The 18281-nt window shown below is 41.9% G+C and overlaps 1 protein-coding gene across 2 annotated transcripts in view; it reads left to right on the top strand.

The window, feature by feature from the left end:
• Nucleotides 1-3871: 3871 nt before the first annotated feature.
• The window catches only part of GYS1 (glycogen synthase 1), a 39452-nt gene continuing 25042 nt past the window's right edge, over nt 3872-18281 (top strand). The window contains exons 1-3 of one of the 2 annotated variants that reach the window (XM_083376568.1): nt 3872-4306; nt 5282-5468; nt 12725-12906. In XM_083376568.1, the coding sequence (XP_083232694.1) occupies nt 5351-5468; nt 12725-12906 (300 nt within the window). In that variant the 5' untranslated portion in view covers nt 3872-4306; nt 5282-5350. The other variant, XM_083376569.1, reaches the window with a different exon arrangement.

The raw sequence follows: 18281 nt of genomic DNA, 5'->3' as shown, positions 1-18281 counted from the left end.
ATCTTGAATTGCCATTGGTGAAATAAGAAACCTTTCACCAATAAGGATCAGAGGAAATTTCTCGGATAATTTTATTGGGGGACGTAGACGTCAGTTTACAGCAAGGTATCTGCGTTTCTCCCAGTCTTTGGTGTCTTAATTTCTAAGGGGTGGGAAGAAGCAACGCATTGATTACCTGAAGTGGCTGTCAAAGAAGAGCGTTTCCATTTAAACCTCATATTGCAGCCTATTTCACCATGAGGGAAGTACAATATGACAAAAGATGTAGGAGGCGCCATTTATTTTGAAGAAGAAAGAGCCGTGGCAAAGACCGAAAACGTCAGCCCCCAAATTATTAAGATAACCTTTGTTGTCATTTTTTACTGGGAGCACATTAAAAATAAAGTTCTGTTGCCTGCTCTCAAAAGAAAGTATATATCTACCCATACACATAACACACACAAATACAAATATGTACATGCACACACACAACACTGTCCATTTTGAATACATAGCAGAAAGAGGAAACTTCCGACTTCACAAGGTTGATGCTATATGGGACAAAATTGTGATTGAATCTAGATGTTCTGCTTCGGGTACCACAAAGCCTCCTCCCAGAAAGAAACAAGGAAAACGAAGGTCGTGAAGAGAATGTGTAGCGTCCCAGATAATATTGCGGACCCTGTTCAACCATCGCTTATATTCCATGTTCTGGGTAGAATTATTGAAAGCTATATACTCCGTGCAAGTGCCTTCAGAGGGGAATGTTCCCATCCTAGCACTAGGGGAAACACGATTGGCTGTCGAGATGCCATTCAACAGCAAAATGTCGCTTATTAAATCTTTTTTGTCTTGGGGGGGGTCATATTTTAATTAACCACCTCTTATAATATCCTTCATTCGCTTTTCAACGACCTGTTTGCCATTTTAGATATACCATTGGTAGAAAATCAAATGCAGCAGCATTTATTAGTATAGCGCAGGGGTAGGCAACCTCGGCTCTTTTATGACTCATGGACTTCAACTCCCAGAATTCCTGAGCCAGCTATGCTGGCTCAGGAATTCTGGGAGTTGAAGTCCATGAGTCATAAAAGAGCCGAGGTTGTCTACCCCTGGTATAGCGATTCAGTGATTTATATTAATCAACCACGTTCTACTGGTTGACCGAAGCATCTGGCTGGCCCTTTTGCTAATAGGCTGGCCCTTTTGCTAATTGGTGGAAATTAGGATCAATTAATAAACTAACAGATATCACTGGCTGCTTTTGTGATCATTCATGGGGCGCGAACTTTCTCCACCAACGAATGAAAGCTTCCTGGAAAATAAGAGGTGGGTCTTTTGAATTCTCTCGTGGAAGCTGGTTGGTAGACGTTTGGTTCTTTCCTATTGGTCCGACGTGAGGCCATTGACAAAAATGTCTTGGAGAAGTTGGGAAGACGTGCGTGTGCGGATGTAATATGTTGGGTAGCTTCTCGATCACTGCAAAGGAAGTTTTGTTTGTTTGTTTTTAAAAAAGCAAGGTCGGCTAACCGGAGTCTGATATTTAATACAATTAATAGAATAATTTATTGCCAAACGGGAAATCTTGAATAAATGCTCTCAAAACGTTGACAAATTCTTTGCAATACGAAACTAGACAGTAATTGTGGGGAGCGTTAAAGTATTTTAAACAACATCACGATGTGTCTTATAAGAAAAAAAATATACCAAGAGACACCAGATCCCCATGAGCTAAATTAAAAGAAACTGGGATTGCATCTGCCACATTCCCTCTCATTTTTCTATTTTGATTTATAATCTTATGTTATGAAAATTGTTCTTGAATCAATCTCTTTTAGCCTACCCCTACCACGTAAGATTTTTGCTAAGATAAAATGAAGGGAGCTGGGGAATTTTTCATTTAGCTTTTCCTGATGTGCTGTCAGGTAAGTCAGGTTTCATTCTAGCTTCCAACCAAAGGACCTTGAGCTCACAATTACGTGGAAAATTGAGTTAGTGCTTTTGAAGGCTGAAAATGGAAATGAAAAAAGTAAGAAAATAATCTCATGCCACTAAATCTCAATTATAAATTCTATGGTGCATAAAACCCCATGCGTGGGGTCGTAACCCTTATGTTCCATATAAGTAAGCTATCTGTAGTGTTTCTTTCTTCCACATTTTTTCCCTTAGAAACTTGCCCGTTCAGTGGCTGTTTTCAAACCTATAAATTTTGCCTTTTAAATGAAGCTAGCATGTGTGAGCGAATAACTGACACAGAATATAACTAAATCAGTCAAAATTTACGTTTCCCTCTTTTAATTGCTTCTCATCCAGAGCCTTGGCATAAGTAAAATACTACCTAAATATGACCACAATTGAGCCCAAAGTGTCTGTTACTAAGCGAAACAGTTTTTAAGTGAGTTTTGCCCCATCTTACAACCTTTCTTACCACAGTTAAGTCAATCACTGCAGTTGTTAAGTTAATAGCATGGATGTTAAGTGAATCTGGCTTCCCCATTGAGTTTGCTTTGTTAGAAGATCATCAAAAGTGATCCTGTGACCTCGGGACACTGCAAACGTCATATATATGAATCAGTTGACAAGTGGCCAGGTTTGGTCACGTGACCCTGGGGATGCTGCAACGGTTGTAAGTGTGAAAAATGGTCATGTCACTTTTTTCAATGCCACTGTAACTTTGAAGAGTCACTGAATGAACTGTTGTTAAGTCAAGGACTATCTGTAATACAATTTGTTCTTCATGTCCGCTTTAAGATCTGCATAGTTTTAAGACTCAGCTTACCACAACATCAATAATTTCAGGTCTGACTTCCTGCCTTCTCTGTCTTCAGCCCCTGCTATGTGAGTTAATATTTTGTAGCCTGATTTATCTGTTCTACCCCGTGACTATTAATATCCCAACAATCAAAAGGTAATTTTCCCTGGCAATCTCTGTCTACTTTCAATTTTCCATCTTTCAGTAGCCTCCCCATTTTTAAAATTTGTTTTCTCTCTGTTACTTCCTTTTATCCCACAATCTCCTTTCTCTTCAAACTTTATGCTGCACTCTTTTACTCCAATTATTCACATCAGAAACCCACTATTCAGCCACAATCATTTTTTTAATCGGCTGTTCTGTCCCTACCTGATGTTTTTACCCTTGGTTTTCTTTCATTACAGGTAGGCCTCAACTTTTTACAACCACAACGGAGCCCAGCATTTCTGTTGCTAAGTGAGAAATTTCTTAAGTGAGTTTTGCCCCATGGTACAACTATGCTTGCCACGTGCGTTAAGTGGATCACTGCAGTTGTTAAATGAGCACCATGGTTGTTAAGTGGATCTGCTTTCCCCCTTGACTTTGCTTGTCAGAAGGTTGCCAAAAGGGGATCACGTGGACCCCTCCCCCCCAAAAAAAAACCACTTGCAACCGTCATAAATGTGAATCGGTTGTCAAGCATCCAAAGGTAAACCGCGGGGTATGCTGCAAGGGTGGTCAGTGTGGAAAACGGTCGCAAGTCCCTTTTTTCAGTTTGCTGTTTGTTGTAACTTAAAACAGTCACCAAGTGAACTCTTGTAAATCGAGGACGGCCTGTGCTTCCTGTCTGCCGCGTTTTCTTTTTGCCTCCGAAGCTCACCCCGTGCATTCACCTGCTTATTTTTATAATAATAATAATAATAATAATAATAATAATAAGAAGAAGAAGAAGAAGAAGAAGAAGAAGAAGAAGAAGAAGAAGAAGAAGAAGAAGAAGAAGAAGAAGAAGAAGAAGAAGAAGAAGAAGAAGAAGAAGTAGTTGGAAGGGACCTTGGAGGTCATCTAGTCCAGGGGTCTTCAAACTTGGCCCTTTTATGACTTGTGGACTTCAACTCCCAGAATTTTCTTAGCCAGCGTGCCTGGCTGAGGAATTCTGGGAGTTGAAGTCCACAAGTCATAAAAGGGCCAAGTTTGAAGACCCCTGATCTAGTCCAACCCCCTGCTAAGGCAGGAAACCCTATACCATTTCAGACAAATGGCTGTCCAGTCTCTTCTTAAAAACTTCCAGTGTTGGAGCATTCCCCAAATCTGGAGGCAGGTTGCTCCACTGATTGTTTATTTTTTTATTTTATTTTTGGCCTCCCTTTCGATTTCCCTTCCACCGAAAGCAACTTCCAGGAAGCCTCCATTCTCTTCCTTCCCCCCCCCCGCCCTGCCCTGCCTTCCCGACGGCAGCGACTCTACTACTCCTTTAAGTCCTTGTAACAACCTCCTGGGCGTGGCTTCGGGGTCTGCGTGGTCCAGGAGGAGGTGGCGGCGGAGGGACGGAGGGAGGGGGGCCGGACAGGGAGTCCTCAGACTTCGGGCTCCCGAGAGGTAAGGACGAGCGGGCTTCCCCGCACTTCGCCAAGAGATCGGGGTCCTCCATTCCTTTGAAGGCCAAAAAGAATCTTGCTGGGTTGGGTTGGTTGGGTTTTCCAACGCACAAAATCCTTGATGCATTCCTAGCTCCTTCCTGCATCCCCGATTTCTCCCGGGACTGAGAGCCCTGAATGCTCCACTGCAAATCTTGCTACGTTGATTTCTCCCCCTCCCCTTCAGAGTCACGAATCTACCCACGCAAGCCTACCCTTTCCCCCCCCCACCCCCATCCCCACCCCCGGGCAACTTATTAAGAGGCACAAATTTGGTTTCCCTCAAAATCTTGAGATTATTTTTTCCTTCCCCTTCCTGCAGCCCCCTTAAAGGAACCTTGTTGCCTGTTCTTTCCTTTGCACGTCACCCTGTCCAAATAAGGGACCTGGTGTAGAAAACGGAGATGGGGGGTCGGGGGGGGTGTTGCATCGTTTCTTTTAGGCCGTTGCCTTAAAGGTAGAGTTGCTTTTCGTGATTTAGCATTCTTCTTTCCTTGCTGCGCCCAGGAAGCTTGTTAGACTAGTCTCCGGGCTAACTCCCAAATGAACCCCCTTTTGGAAAACTCCCGGACATCAATCTGTTGCAAGATTTCCACCATCTTATCCTGTTCCTTCCTTCCTTCAGCTGTTGCTGCTACTCCAGACTCTAAAAAGACAAGCATCTCAAAAGATCCCGTTGGAAGAGCCAGGGTGTGTGTGTGGGGGGGGGGGGGCAGAGAATTGACTTACAATGGTTTTTTTAGAACAAGGTAGGCCGGCAGCCGGTTGAGGTTGCAAGATAGACACGTGACATATTTAGAGTGTGTGTGTGGGGGGGAGTTTAGATAAAACTAGGAACTAAGATGCAGAGGAGTTCTGAAGTGCCACCTGCTGTACCCTTGGTCCTGAACAGAGATTGGCCTCTCTTTTGACCACAACTTCCTTTCTCTTTCTCCAGGTTAGGCCCTGACACCCCCCTCCCCGCCCCCCCAACTCCTCTTGCCCTTGCTTTCGTCCTCTTGAGGCCATGCCGCTGACCCGCAGCCTGTCCGTGACCTCCCTCTCTGGGTTGGAGGACTGGGAAGATGAACTTGACCTTGATAATGCCATTCTTTTTGAAGTGGCTTGGGAGGTGGCCAATAAAGGTACGTGGTGACTATTTTTAAAGAAGATCTTAGGGAAATGATCGGGTTTCCAGAGTTGAAGCCAGAGAGTGTTTGGGAATTGGAAGGCCTGGATTTCTTGTGGGAAGGTGGTTGGAAACAGATTCTGCAGCGCTATTTGCAAGCCAAAGGGTGTACAGTATTGAAAGAACTGAGGCCAGAATCCAAGTATCATCACCTGGGAATGGAGTCTATAGAAACGAAGACTTGTCTGATTGCTGGTCAAAGACTCTTTTGGTTGAGCAGGTAAAGAAGGATCTGGCCTAATCAACCATTATATGGGCAACTCATTGAATTGTAGAAGGGCATGACATGGAGACCAAAAAAAAATTGGGAAACAGGTTGTCTGTCTTTAAAAATGATTGACTGGCATGTTGAATGTTAAAGCAAAAGGTGTTTATATTTAAAAAACAAATTCCTCATTTGGGGGGAAAGGAAGTTCTTGTAAGGTTGCAGTTTCATCCAAGCAACATTGCTCAGCACTTTAGGAAAACTCTTAGACCTTTCCTCCCTCCCTTTGCAGTTCTCGGATCCTCCCATCCATAAATCTTTCAGATGTGGGTTAGTGCTGTCTTGAGATGACAGTACCCTTTTATAGTGAACATTTCCAGGGCAGTCCAATTCAGCAAGCTGCTGTCACTGTGTGTTCATTGGGAAGATCCTCTTCTGGAAACCAGCTGCTACACATCTGGAGGTTTAAGGCACCGAGATCCCAAGGACAGTGTTTCAGGCTGACTTTCCCTGTAGTGACGTGACTGTGTCGCAAAACAACTAGAAGAGCACTACATTCTTTAAAAAAGGATAGGGATTCCTAGTAAATCTGAACATGTCAGTGTTACTATAAAACTGTTCTCATGTGCTTGCTTCAGGAATAACCGCTCTTAAAAGCTAATTAAAGATCTTTTGGCCTGGGTTGAATTTTGAGCATCTGCTGTGTATATTCTTGATATGTACTCAATACAATATCTGTACATGAAATACATACAAGCTCTCTTCTCCACTGTATACAAAACCTTTGAAATGCTAATTCCTTCAGAAGCTGCATCTCTGTTTAGATTTATCTTCAGGCCAGGGTAACTGCTTACCATAGCATAGGACCACTGAACAAGATCTTCCCCAATGTGAATTTGTAATGCTTTTTTTTGTCAAGTACTAGAATAGATTATCACCAATATGCAGGATGTAAAAAACCTGGGGTCCTGTTTAGATAGCTTCCAATTCTCTCAGTGCCAGCAAAAAGGGGGCTTTGCATGCATGCTTTTGAGTAACTCTTGATTCCTGGTGATTACCTATGTAAGTCCTTGCAGCTCAGTTGGCAACATTTTTGAAAGTGATGTACTATTGTCTTTCTTTGTCACACAGCTGAGAGAATGACTGGCCTGTGTCAGCTAGCTTCAGGCCTAAGGCAGAATTAGAACTCATGGTCTACAACAAACTTACAGAATTGTTGGTGCGCGCAGAGATCCTGGTGCATAATCGTTGTAAATTAGAATCTGTTTAATGCAGCGAATCCTGCTGAATGCAGGATTCCATGGCAATACAAATAGAATTTGTAATTTTGCAAAAAAAGAATTGGCTTTTATGCCTTTTTGTGAATCTACATACATATATGTAAATACACATCTAAATGATATAGTTAATAGATTTTTAAATGCCGCATTTCACTTTAACTATTTTTTATCACGGAATTTACCAGGAATGACCCTATCACAAAATTAGTCTAGTCAGCCACTTGTATCTTCAAAGAATTGTTGCAGTGTAAAATAGCAATAGCACTGCTGCTGGTCAAGATGTTCGCCCCTTTATTTCATACTTTCCTTCTGTTCTTCATCTGTCTTCCCCACAGAATATTAGTAGAATGACTTTGTGAACTTTCCCCACAAAGTATTTTTTTTCCCTATGATTTTTTTTAAAAAAAATCTGCATAGGACCTTTCCCTGAATTGACTACAGGTATTGCCTTTTTCTTGTCAATGGGTGGTACCATTTTGCTACTAAAAACGATGGTCTTAGAATACAAGATGATATTCAGGGCCATCTCTGCCTCTGAATAGGGTACCTGCCTCAGTTATGGGTTGTTCCCTCAGATAAGACTACCTGCATGTTTGTCCTTTGCCCTGTGATCATTTGCAAGACTCTCATCGCTTCTGTTCAAGTAAGCAAGTAAGAATAGAGAGTCATGGGGTTTTTTTTGCTTCAGGCGAGAACATTTCTGGAGAAGCTTTGGATCTTCTGAACAGGTTGCAGATTCATCAGTGTAGAGTACATTCATTGTGGAATAAAGGATACAAAATCCTGGGGGTGTGATGCAGGCACTCAGGGGAGAAATGGGACAGAGTTCAACTTATTGCTCATTTCATCTCCACCCCGAACCAACCCAGTGATGCCCTCGATGTGATGTCCCGTTGCCTGGAAGCGGTACAGATTTGGATGGGAGAAAACAGGCTTCGACTCAACCCGGCCAAGACTGAGTGGCTGTACATACCGTCATCTCGTTTAGTCCAAGAGGTTCCATCTCTGACTATAGGAGGAGAGATGTTACCTCCCATCGATAGAGCACGCAATCTGGGCGTCCTCCTAGATTCACGACTCAGTTTTGAAGATCATATTGGAGTCGTGGCTAGGGGGGCATTTGCACAGATTCGTCTTATATACCAATTGCCCCCCTTTTTGGACCGAGATGCCCTACGTACAGTCACCCACGCACTCGTTACCTCCCGTATAGATTACTGTAATGCTCTCTACATGGGGCTGCCCTTGAAGACCACCCGGAGGCTTCAGCTGGTGCAGAATGCAGCTGCACGGGTTGTGATGGGAGCACCCCGATACTCCCATATTACACCCCTCCTGCGTGAGCTGCATTGGCTACCAGTTGCCCTCCGGGTGAGATTTAAGGTGCTGGTACTTACCTTTAAAGCCCTACATGGCTTAGGTCCGGGATACTTGCAGGACCATCTGCTGCTGGGAACAAATTCCCATCGTCCAGTACGCTCACACAGAGAATGCCTCCTCAGGGTACCGTCAGCTAGGCAATGTCGGCTGGCGACCCCCAGGGGGAGGGCCTTCTCTGTGGGAGCGCCAGCCCTATGGAATCAGCTCCCCCCTGAGCTTCAGATGGCCCAAAACCTCCAATCCTTTCGCCGCGGCCTCAAAACGCTCCTGTTCCACCAGGCTGACCTGGACTGACAGGCATTTTAATTAATTTATATTTAGAATTTTTAATTTATTTTTTAATTCTTTAATTTTAACTTATTGCACAGATGATTTCAATTTTATTTTTATCTTGATTTCTGTACTTATTATATGTTTTGTTGTTAGCCGCCCTGAGTCCTTCGGGAGATAGGGCGGGATATAAATCCCATCAATAAATAAATAAATTTCCTCCCCCCCCCCTCTGGATCTTTAATTGGCAACTGACTGCAGCTCCAAGATGAGACTTGGCCTAGAGCTATAGAGAGAGAAGCAATGCCCTGTGACGTTGATAGGAGAGGCCTGCATTTACCTAGTTCTAAAATGCCTTAGAAAAGCATGCCATTGTAATTGATGTGTGGTAGGAAGACCAGGTTCTGATGTTTGAGGCAGCAGCTCAAGAAAGGTCTCTGAAAAAGAATTTAATCTGGTCTTATAAATGACGGTGAATATATGTGTCCCAGGATAATGTTGCAGGATCCAATTAGGGTGAGTCATCAGGACCGGCGTTTTGTCTTCCAAGCTTTCAGACTGGTACTGGGGCCCATCTTCAAGGAATGTCTCTCTAGCAGAGTGTGTGTTAGTTAATCTGATCTTTTTCATTGTCGTGCTGTGAGAGTGTTTGACATCTTATGGACTTTGAGAGGGCAGGTTCCTGCCTTGTGTTGCTTACAACCTAAAATCTAGTATATTGAACCAACAGAGGAAAGGGGGGGAGCAGTGAGGCAATCAGAAAGCAAGATAAGATTGTTTTCTAAACCACGTGCTCCCTTTTTCTTACAGGGTGAGTAATAGAAGAGTAACAATGGTTGACTCCTTGCTAATTGGGAGCCTTGCTTATTTTTTTTTTCCGAAAAGAGTTTGTGGTTATAGTGGGTAGGGGGACAAGGTGCTATTGGGGAGACTTCCCATGATTTGAGTTAGTTCAGGGGTAGGCAACCTCGGCTTTTTTATGACTCATGGACTTCAACTCCCAGAATTCCTGGGTCAGCTATGCTGGCTCAGGAATTCTGGGAGTTGAAGTCCATGAGTCATAAAAGAGCCGAGGTTGCCTACCCAAGTTAGTTCAAGATAGTCTTGGATGTTTTTCCTCAGGAGAGTTGCACTTCCCCCCCCCCTTTGTTTTGCTATATTAAATCTTTTTTTTAAGATTTAATAGCAGGATATTTCTTCACAATGATACACTTGGGAGAGGTTTATAGGGCCCAGAAAAAGATTCCAGAAGCTATAGACTGCCATTCCTTCAGCAAGGTATCTACGTTAAAGGATTGTGCCAAGAACTTTGTGGAAAAGATTTCCATTTCCCTTCCTTGCTTCTGAGAGCAAATCTGAAGTGCAAAATGCCTATAAGAGTACCCTGTTCACTTTCTAGCTCTTCTGCTACGATAAAGAAATGATCTCATAAAGAAAATCAATTTAACCCATTAAAAGAATCCTCCAGAAGTACGGACTTCAGCTCCTCTAAAAAATTCCCAGATAACATGGCGACTGTTAAATTTTGGAAGAAATGGACACATATATAGGTGCACCCAAGCTGGAAAGGTTGCTTTAATGACTATTTGGATAAATCCTTCTAAATGCACACCATTCCTCAGCAATAAGACCTTACTGTTTCTCACGACTCTAACCCTCCACCTCTAGACACAGTCCAAGCTCTGTTTGGTTTCATTGCGAAGCTTCAAGATCTTGTATTCTCCAGTGCTATTTCCCATTCATTCTTCCCTCATAGAATATTCATGTGGGTGTTTTTATTGCTTTTCCGGTACAACTCCCTGGTTTGGAAGAAGAAGCAAGGCTCCCCAAGAGGGGAGGAGAACGTAGCTGAAGGAGCCAGGGTCCTTGAGTGTAAAGTAAATACAGTGGTTTGCCTGCTTCCCAGGAAAGGAGTTGGAGTCCAGCCACTTAGAGGAGATTGAATGTATGAAGAAACGTCTTTTGGCTTAGTTGTATAGCATAAGACAGAGGACCCCAAACTTTTGGGCACCAGGGATCGGTTATGTGGAGAGAGGTTTTTTCCATGGACGGGAGAGGGTGTGGTTTTGTGTACTGCCTGCATCTCGCTGATGGGGCTTGGTTTGTTTGTGTGGCCCAGTACTGGTCCACAGACCGGGGTTTGGGGACCCCTGGCATAAGACACACAGACACACAGAGAGAGGGAGAGAGGACTAAGAACTGTTGCAGCAATCTTCTGTGCTGGGTATGACTGATAACAGTCTGCCTGCTTCCATAATCCATCTGCTTTTACGTGGGGTGCAGGTATGACAAAACCATGATTTGTTTAGGTCAGGAGTTCCCAACCGGGGGTGCTCATACCCCCTGGGGGTGCAAGATGATATTCCGGGGAGGTGCAAAAACTTGGGTTTTCAAAATTATAGTGTATATGCATAATTCGTTGCTGTTATTTCAAACTTTTGTTATCAGAAGCGTTCTAGGGGTGTGGCGTATAGAAAAGGTTGGGAGCCGCTGGCTTAGGTGAATGGAACAAAAGGAGTTTGGGGTTGATCATGACCCTGAATTTTTGCTTTGTGGTGAAGTATCGGTCATTTTAGCTGGATCTGTCAAGTGTCTCAAAAATACAATGTTAAAATAACAATATAAAACAATTGCACGCGAAGCAGCGTCTAAAAATAGGAGATCTAGACTAAAGAGAGAAAGCATTGTAAAAGCTTGAATGAATAACCATGATCTTTATCTGGACCAAAAAGATCATAAAGATAATATTAGGTGAACTTCTCTGGGAAATCATAATCAGAGTATCATCAGCCAGGGATCCCCAACCCCCGGTCCGTGGACCAGTCCCGGGCCGCGGCATACCAGCAACTGGTCCGCACAAACAAGCAAAGGCCCATCTGTGGGTTGCAGGCAGCACGCACCCTCTCATCCATGGAAAAAACTTTCTCCACAGAACTGGTCCCTAGTGCCCAAAAGGTTGGGGACCTCTATCATAAGCCACCAAAAGGCCAAATCAATCTCCTTGATACTCTCTACCACTTTGCTCATTTGGGAAGGTCACATTGAAATGGAAGGCCAAAGAAGATCATAAGATTTGGATAGGGGGAATGCAGCCTTCGAGACTTTAAAGTTCAAATCAGTCCTTTAAAAGGAATCTGGAAAGAGACTATCAGCAGAGATTTTGATAAAGATCCCTCAGTGCAATGGGTTAAAAATGAGATACAAACACAAAGGCAATAGTTTTACAAGTTTTCTACATTCGGCTAATTTCAACATAGAAACAGCCATTGGGGCCAATAGCCAATAACAGGCCAATTTTCCATGCATTAATCAAAGTTACTTTTAAATACATATTTAGATTGTGAAGAATAATGTAATTCAACTTTGACCAGCTTACCTTGATCTTCACCTGATAGGTGATGACTACAATTCCTTGAATTCCACAGCAGCATGGTTAAAAACATTGTGTTAGCAAAATCTGCAGTAATTTAAAAGGGATTATATGAAAAAATATGCTACTTTGTCTGTCCCGGAGCTACAGCTGATGAATTTCACATTTAAGAGTCAAGTGAGCATAGGCTGATCAAATACTAAAATCTGTACATTCTTAGATTTATTTTAAACAGGTTTATGTTGCTTGTTACATATTCAGGATGTATTAGCATATCCATACAATGTAGAAGAATAAATTGCATTGAATAAATCCATTAGAGCTGATTTTCCCACTTTGGCAACTTTAAGATATATGGACTTCAACTTCCAGAATTCAACTTCCAAAGCTAGCTGAGGAATTCTGGGAGTTGAAGTCCACACACATCTTAAAATTGGCAAGAGTGAGAAAACCTGCACTACAGTAAATTTACATTGCTCTACAGCACGGGTGTCAAACTCGGCATGTCATGTGACATGTCACGAGGTATTGTGACTTTTTTTGCATTGCCAGAGCTGAGGTGGGCATGGCCTCCTTATGATGCGACCGGCCCACCGGCCCGGCAGAGTTTGACACCCCTGCTGTATAGCTTCTTGACTAAAGTGGGTGCTCAGGATTATTTGCAAGCATGCAAGGAGAAAACAAACACTGATTCTCTCTTCTTTTAGTTGGTGGGATCTTCACTGTTATCCAAACGAAAGCCAAGATTACACTGGATGAATGGGGCGAGAATTACTTCCTGATTGGACCTTACCTGGAATTGAATGTGCGCACACAGGTGGAGCTGATAGAGCCTCCCAATCCTGCCATTCGCCGAACCATGGACTCCATGAATTCAAAAGGATGTAAAGTAAGAGACTGCAGGATGGGGGGAAAAATATGTGGGACTTGCGCCTCAGTGGGCTTAATTCTCATAAGCAATTCTTTGCCTCTGTTGGTGAGGAATGTTTATGGATACAGCAGTACACCAAGAATATTCAGTTCAGCTCATTGTAATTCTAGTTTAAAAGGAATGTCAGGTAGCTGGTGATAGGTAAAAGCTCAACTTTAGGCTAGGAAGAAAGAACTTAAAGTCAGAGGAGATTAGAGATAACCTTGTTTCTGAGGAATCTACATAGATGCACATACACATACTGTATCCAGCATGCTGTTTCATCTTGGACTAACCAACATAATGCCATGCAAAAAGGTGGGTAAATATTATAAGCTGGAGAAATGAAAGCATTGTTAAGTAAAGTACAGGTAGTGCTCGCCTTACGACCACAATGGAGCCCAAAATTTATGTTGCTAAGTGAGACATTTGTTTAGTGAGTTTTGCCCCATTTTACGACCTTTCTTGCCACAGTTGTTAAGTGAATCACTGCGGTTGTTAAGTTAGTGACACGGTTGTTAAGTGAATCTGGCTTGCCCATTGACTTTGCTTGTCAGAAGGTTGCAAAAAGTGATCACTCTGGGACACTGCAACCGTCATAAGTGTGAGTCGGTTGCCAAGCATGTGAATGTTGATCACATGACCCTGAGGATGCTGCAATGGTCGCAAGTATGAAAAATGGTCATAAGTCACTTTTTTCAGTGCTGTTGTAACTTTGAATGGTCACTAAATGGACTGTTATAAGTCAAGGATTACCTGTAGTTCATAATACCATCACTACATCTTTATATTCTTACAAAGTGTCCTTGCAAACTATATGCATACATAATTTCATACATTTTCTTCGTTCTTTAAACTTCTCACTCTTTTTGAGGACCTCATCAACTCCACCCAACCACAGCTTTCTTGGTTACTCCCAATCCACTCATTCTTCCTTCTTATCTTCGTTTGGCAATGTGACTCCTATTAATATCTTTTGTATGACCAAAGTATCTCAATATATATTTTTCATAGTGGTCTCTTGTATTTGATTCATCCATTCAGCACTGGTTGATTTTTGACTTGTATTAAGTACTCCATTCCCATCACACTGCATTTCCTCTGATATATTCAACTTTCATTTCCATATAAAATGTGGGCAGAAATCTATACTTATACACATCCATTATATGTCTTTCAACAGATATTCTCATAATAGACTTGTTTACTATATTTTTTCAGCATTTGCACATCTTAAAATTTCGCTATCCATTTCAACATCATGGACGCGAATTCATCTATTTTTGCCATTTCTGAATAATTTGCAATTGTTCATTTTTGTTGTCAGATACAAGTACTTTGTTTTCTGGTAGAGTGTTTAGATCCATACTTCTTATTGCACCTTATGCTCTGTCTAATATTTGTTGGAAATCATTTGTGCACACAAAAGTACACTATTCATGTCTCCAAATTACACAACTGTAATAACATTTCAAGCATTATCTATGAATGCATTAAGTAATCAAGGGGATGTCACTCATTCTTGTCTTACTTCCTGTTTAATGTTGAACCATTTGTTAAGAATTCTGCTAAAGAATTAAAGTTGGGCAATCAACTTTCCAATTTTATAATTTCATGTTTTTACTATTTGCTACCGTTATATTCCAAGTTAAAAGGTAAAGGTAAAGGTTTCCCCGCACATGCGTGCTAGTTGTTTCCGACTCTAGGGGCCGGTGCTCATCTCCGTTTCAAAGCCGAAGAGCCAGCGCTTGTCCGAGGACGTCTCCGTGGTCATGTGGCCGGCATGACTAGACGCCAAAGGCGCACGGAACACTGTTACCTTCCCACCGGAGTGGTCCCTATTTTTCTACTTGCATTTTTACGTGCTTTCGAACTGCTAGGTTGGCAGAAACTGGGACGAGTAACAGGCGCTCATTCTGTTACGCGGCACTCGGGATTCGACCCGCCAAACTGCCGACCTTCCGATCGACAAGCTCAGCGTCCTAACCCACTGAGCCACCACGTCCCTTCTATATCCCAAGTTACAGTGTTTCAAATCATTGATCACCATTAGATGAACCCATGTGTATTGCTCTCCATCATCCAGGAGGTTTTAGATACAGTAATTCTTTTTAGTAAGTTGAAGAAGGTGTAGACCATATTTCCATGTGAGTCACTATGTCACATGCTTACAGTATAGAAACTTATGATCAGTTTTGTCATATGTTGGCCAGTCTAACATAGAGACTTCCTTTTGGACCAATACAGGTAGTCCTCAATTTACAACCACAACTGAGGTCAACATTTTTGTTGTTAAGTGAGACATTTGTTAAGTTTTGCCCCATTTTATGACCTTTCTTGTCACAGTTAAGTGAATCACTGCAGAAATTAAATTAGTAGTTCAGTTGTTAAGTGAATTTGGCTTCCCCATTGACTTTCTTGTCAGGTCACAAAAGGGGATCACATGACCCTGGGACACTCCAACCGTCATAAATATGAGTCAGCTGCCAAATGCCTGAATTTTGATGATGTGACCATGGGGATGATGCAATGGACATAAGTGTGAACAACGATCATGTCACTTTTTTCAATGCCTCAGTAACTTCAAACGGTCATTAAAGGAACTGTTGTAAGTTGAGAACTACCTGTATCAGGTTGCCTGCATTCCACTAACCAGGAGATTCTTGCAGTGTATTCACACATACACAAATCCTGAGATATTATTATAAGGTTTCCAAAAGTCATAGAATCTCAGCAATCTCACTCTGAAATCTGGTGAAGTCTTCCATGAGAATGCTGAAATTGTGCAAGATTTATGCAACATTTAAAATTATTACTTTAATTCACTGTGGACACCTTTTGAGATACTACTGTACTTCCAGGAATCCACAATTTGTGTGTAATAAATAACCCTGGGCTATATGAACATTTTGAAATAGCTCTTCTAAGATCATTGGTTCCTTTTTAAAATTAGTTTTCCTCTTTTTTTCCTTTGTATACTTTTGAGGGCATTAAAAAGGACAAGAAGATGAAAAGAAATGACTCTTAGTTAAATTAATTAAATGGGACCCCCATCAATGGGAGAAATTGGGCCAGATTATGAGATAGTTGGAAACCTTGCTGGAAGGCTGTTTAGAAGCATCAGTCTCCCTTCAGCCAGCAAAAGGTGTTTGATCTTTTGCAATTGGACTGTTTTGCACCTGAACACCTTCAATCACGTGGAGAGAAGCTGTGGAAGTCACAATAGCCCTGCCAGTCCTTTTTGCAGGACCAGGACTGTGGAGGTTCTGCCCAGGTGAAGGCATCCTACAGAGATTTTAATCCTTTTTTCCCTCAAAGTAAAAGGAATATTCTTCATCTCCAGGCCATCTCCAGTGAGATTACTCTAAAGCAGGGGTAGGCAACCTTGGCTCTTTTATGACTCGTGGACTACAACTCCCAGAATTCCTGAGCTGGCATGGTTTCTGCCCACGGCCCAATCTGTTCATCTTTACATAGGAACATCGAGAGAAATGTAGGATTCCAACAGGGTGTAGCGCTAGAAATAAATGTTAGTTGCCATTGAAGATCATTCTAATGCCAGGCATTTGTTTTTTTACTTCTCTTCCCAATTTCCAAATCTTATGAGGATACGTCATGAATATGGAAATCCTCTCCCCTCCCCAAATCCCTGGCTCCTGAAAGGCTGCAAAATGTTTTTAGGAAATTTCAGGTAGATTTAAAGCAAAAATAAGTAAGTTGAGCTTCACGGGAAATCTCACACATCTCAGGTAACCTTTATTTCATTTATTTCACCTGAGAAACTTTTGCTTGGCTGCCAGATTTTGGCAGCTTGATCTGTTAGCTATAGAATGAATTTTGGGAAAGGGCAAAAGGCCACCAGCCCTATTTTAGTCAGAGCTGACAGGGATTGAAGCTGGGACTTTCTGTGTGCAAAGAGAATGAGGGTCCTGCCATTATGCTACAGGTTTCAAAACTGCATCATCGTGGTGCAACCCACAAGTATTTGGGAATATTTGCATGGGAAGGCATCTTCTTTCAAGGTGCAGATGTAGAAGAAGGGGGAAACTGTATGTACTCTTCTAAAGTTGTTGAACTCCAGTTTCCATCCATGCCAGCGAGAATCAACACAAAGATAAGAATGAGGAGAGTTGTGATCCCACAACTGTTACAAAGGACCCAGGGAGTCTCATGCCTGCTTAGAAGTCATTAGAACACAGCTGAGCAAAAGATTTGTATTGTGGGGTTTTTGTGCTGCTGCATATCTGTAAGCAAATATTTTAAAATATTAAGATAATGCCGAGTTGTCTTCTCACTCTTGAGTTATTGTACAAATGCAAATAGTCACATTTGCTCACATTCCCTTCCCAGAAGAAGAAAGACAGGAAAAATGTATTGGTATGTTCTAAAGCATTTGGTTTGTGGGATTTCACATTTATATACTGTACAAGTCCCCATTAATTGATAAACTGTGGAAAACAATGACAGACCCCAGCCACTGTGACAAAACCAAGAATGCTGGTTTACAGCTCCCAAAACTAGGATTATAAATCTGGCACAGATCTGTATATTGTTCGTCCAGTTAGCCAGAAATTTTGGCTTATCTTTGTATCATGTAAGTACTGGTTCCAAATTGGAGACAATATCAAATATATTATGATCATTTCCCTGATGAAACCACCTAAAACAGTTACAAGCAAGCAGGAAAACACTGGTGTAAAAACAAATTTAAATGTATGCTGGAACTATTGAATATAGATATTGACTATTTCCTGTATGGAAGGTACATATAGCATACATTTAATACTCTCTCTTTTTTACTTGATTTTTTTTATTTCCTAACCTCATTTCAGAGCAAGAAGTTATTTTGGGTTGCCCAGCAAAAAACAACCCAGGCAAAGCAACCCCAGGCAAAGCGACCTTTTATAAAATAGAGATGAGGTAACATGAACCAGAGACTAAAATTAGAGACGTACAAACAACACACATGGTGCACATATCTCTGCACACTTTGGTATGTGAAATGAGTGGAGAAGGGGTGATGACCTCATTAATTAAAGCAGGTCTGAGAGATGAAGGAGAAAAAGACTACTGGATTAAAATGGAGTCATGATTTACAAGCTCAACTGGAAAGTAAAGCATTTGGAGAATTTGAGAGTTAAAAATAAGTTACCAAGATATTCTCCTCAGATTTGGAGGTCTGCAAAATCTGAAGTGCAGAAGTCATGATCTAAGCCTCCTTGCATGTACAGATTCCACGTTAAATGTATACACAAATAGTTTTAAGCTTACTTTTTCGTAATTCCATTGATAAATCTAATGGGTATAAAGTTGGGCCCTTGAACTATTTCAGCTTCTACAGAAAAAGAAGTTTT

Source organism: Vipera ursinii, assembly GCF_947247035.1.
Source record: "Vipera ursinii genome assembly, chromosome: Z".
Lineage (NCBI taxonomy): Eukaryota > Metazoa > Chordata > Lepidosauria > Squamata > Viperidae > Vipera > Vipera ursinii.
This window is presented reverse-complemented; position numbering and strand designations above follow the sequence as displayed.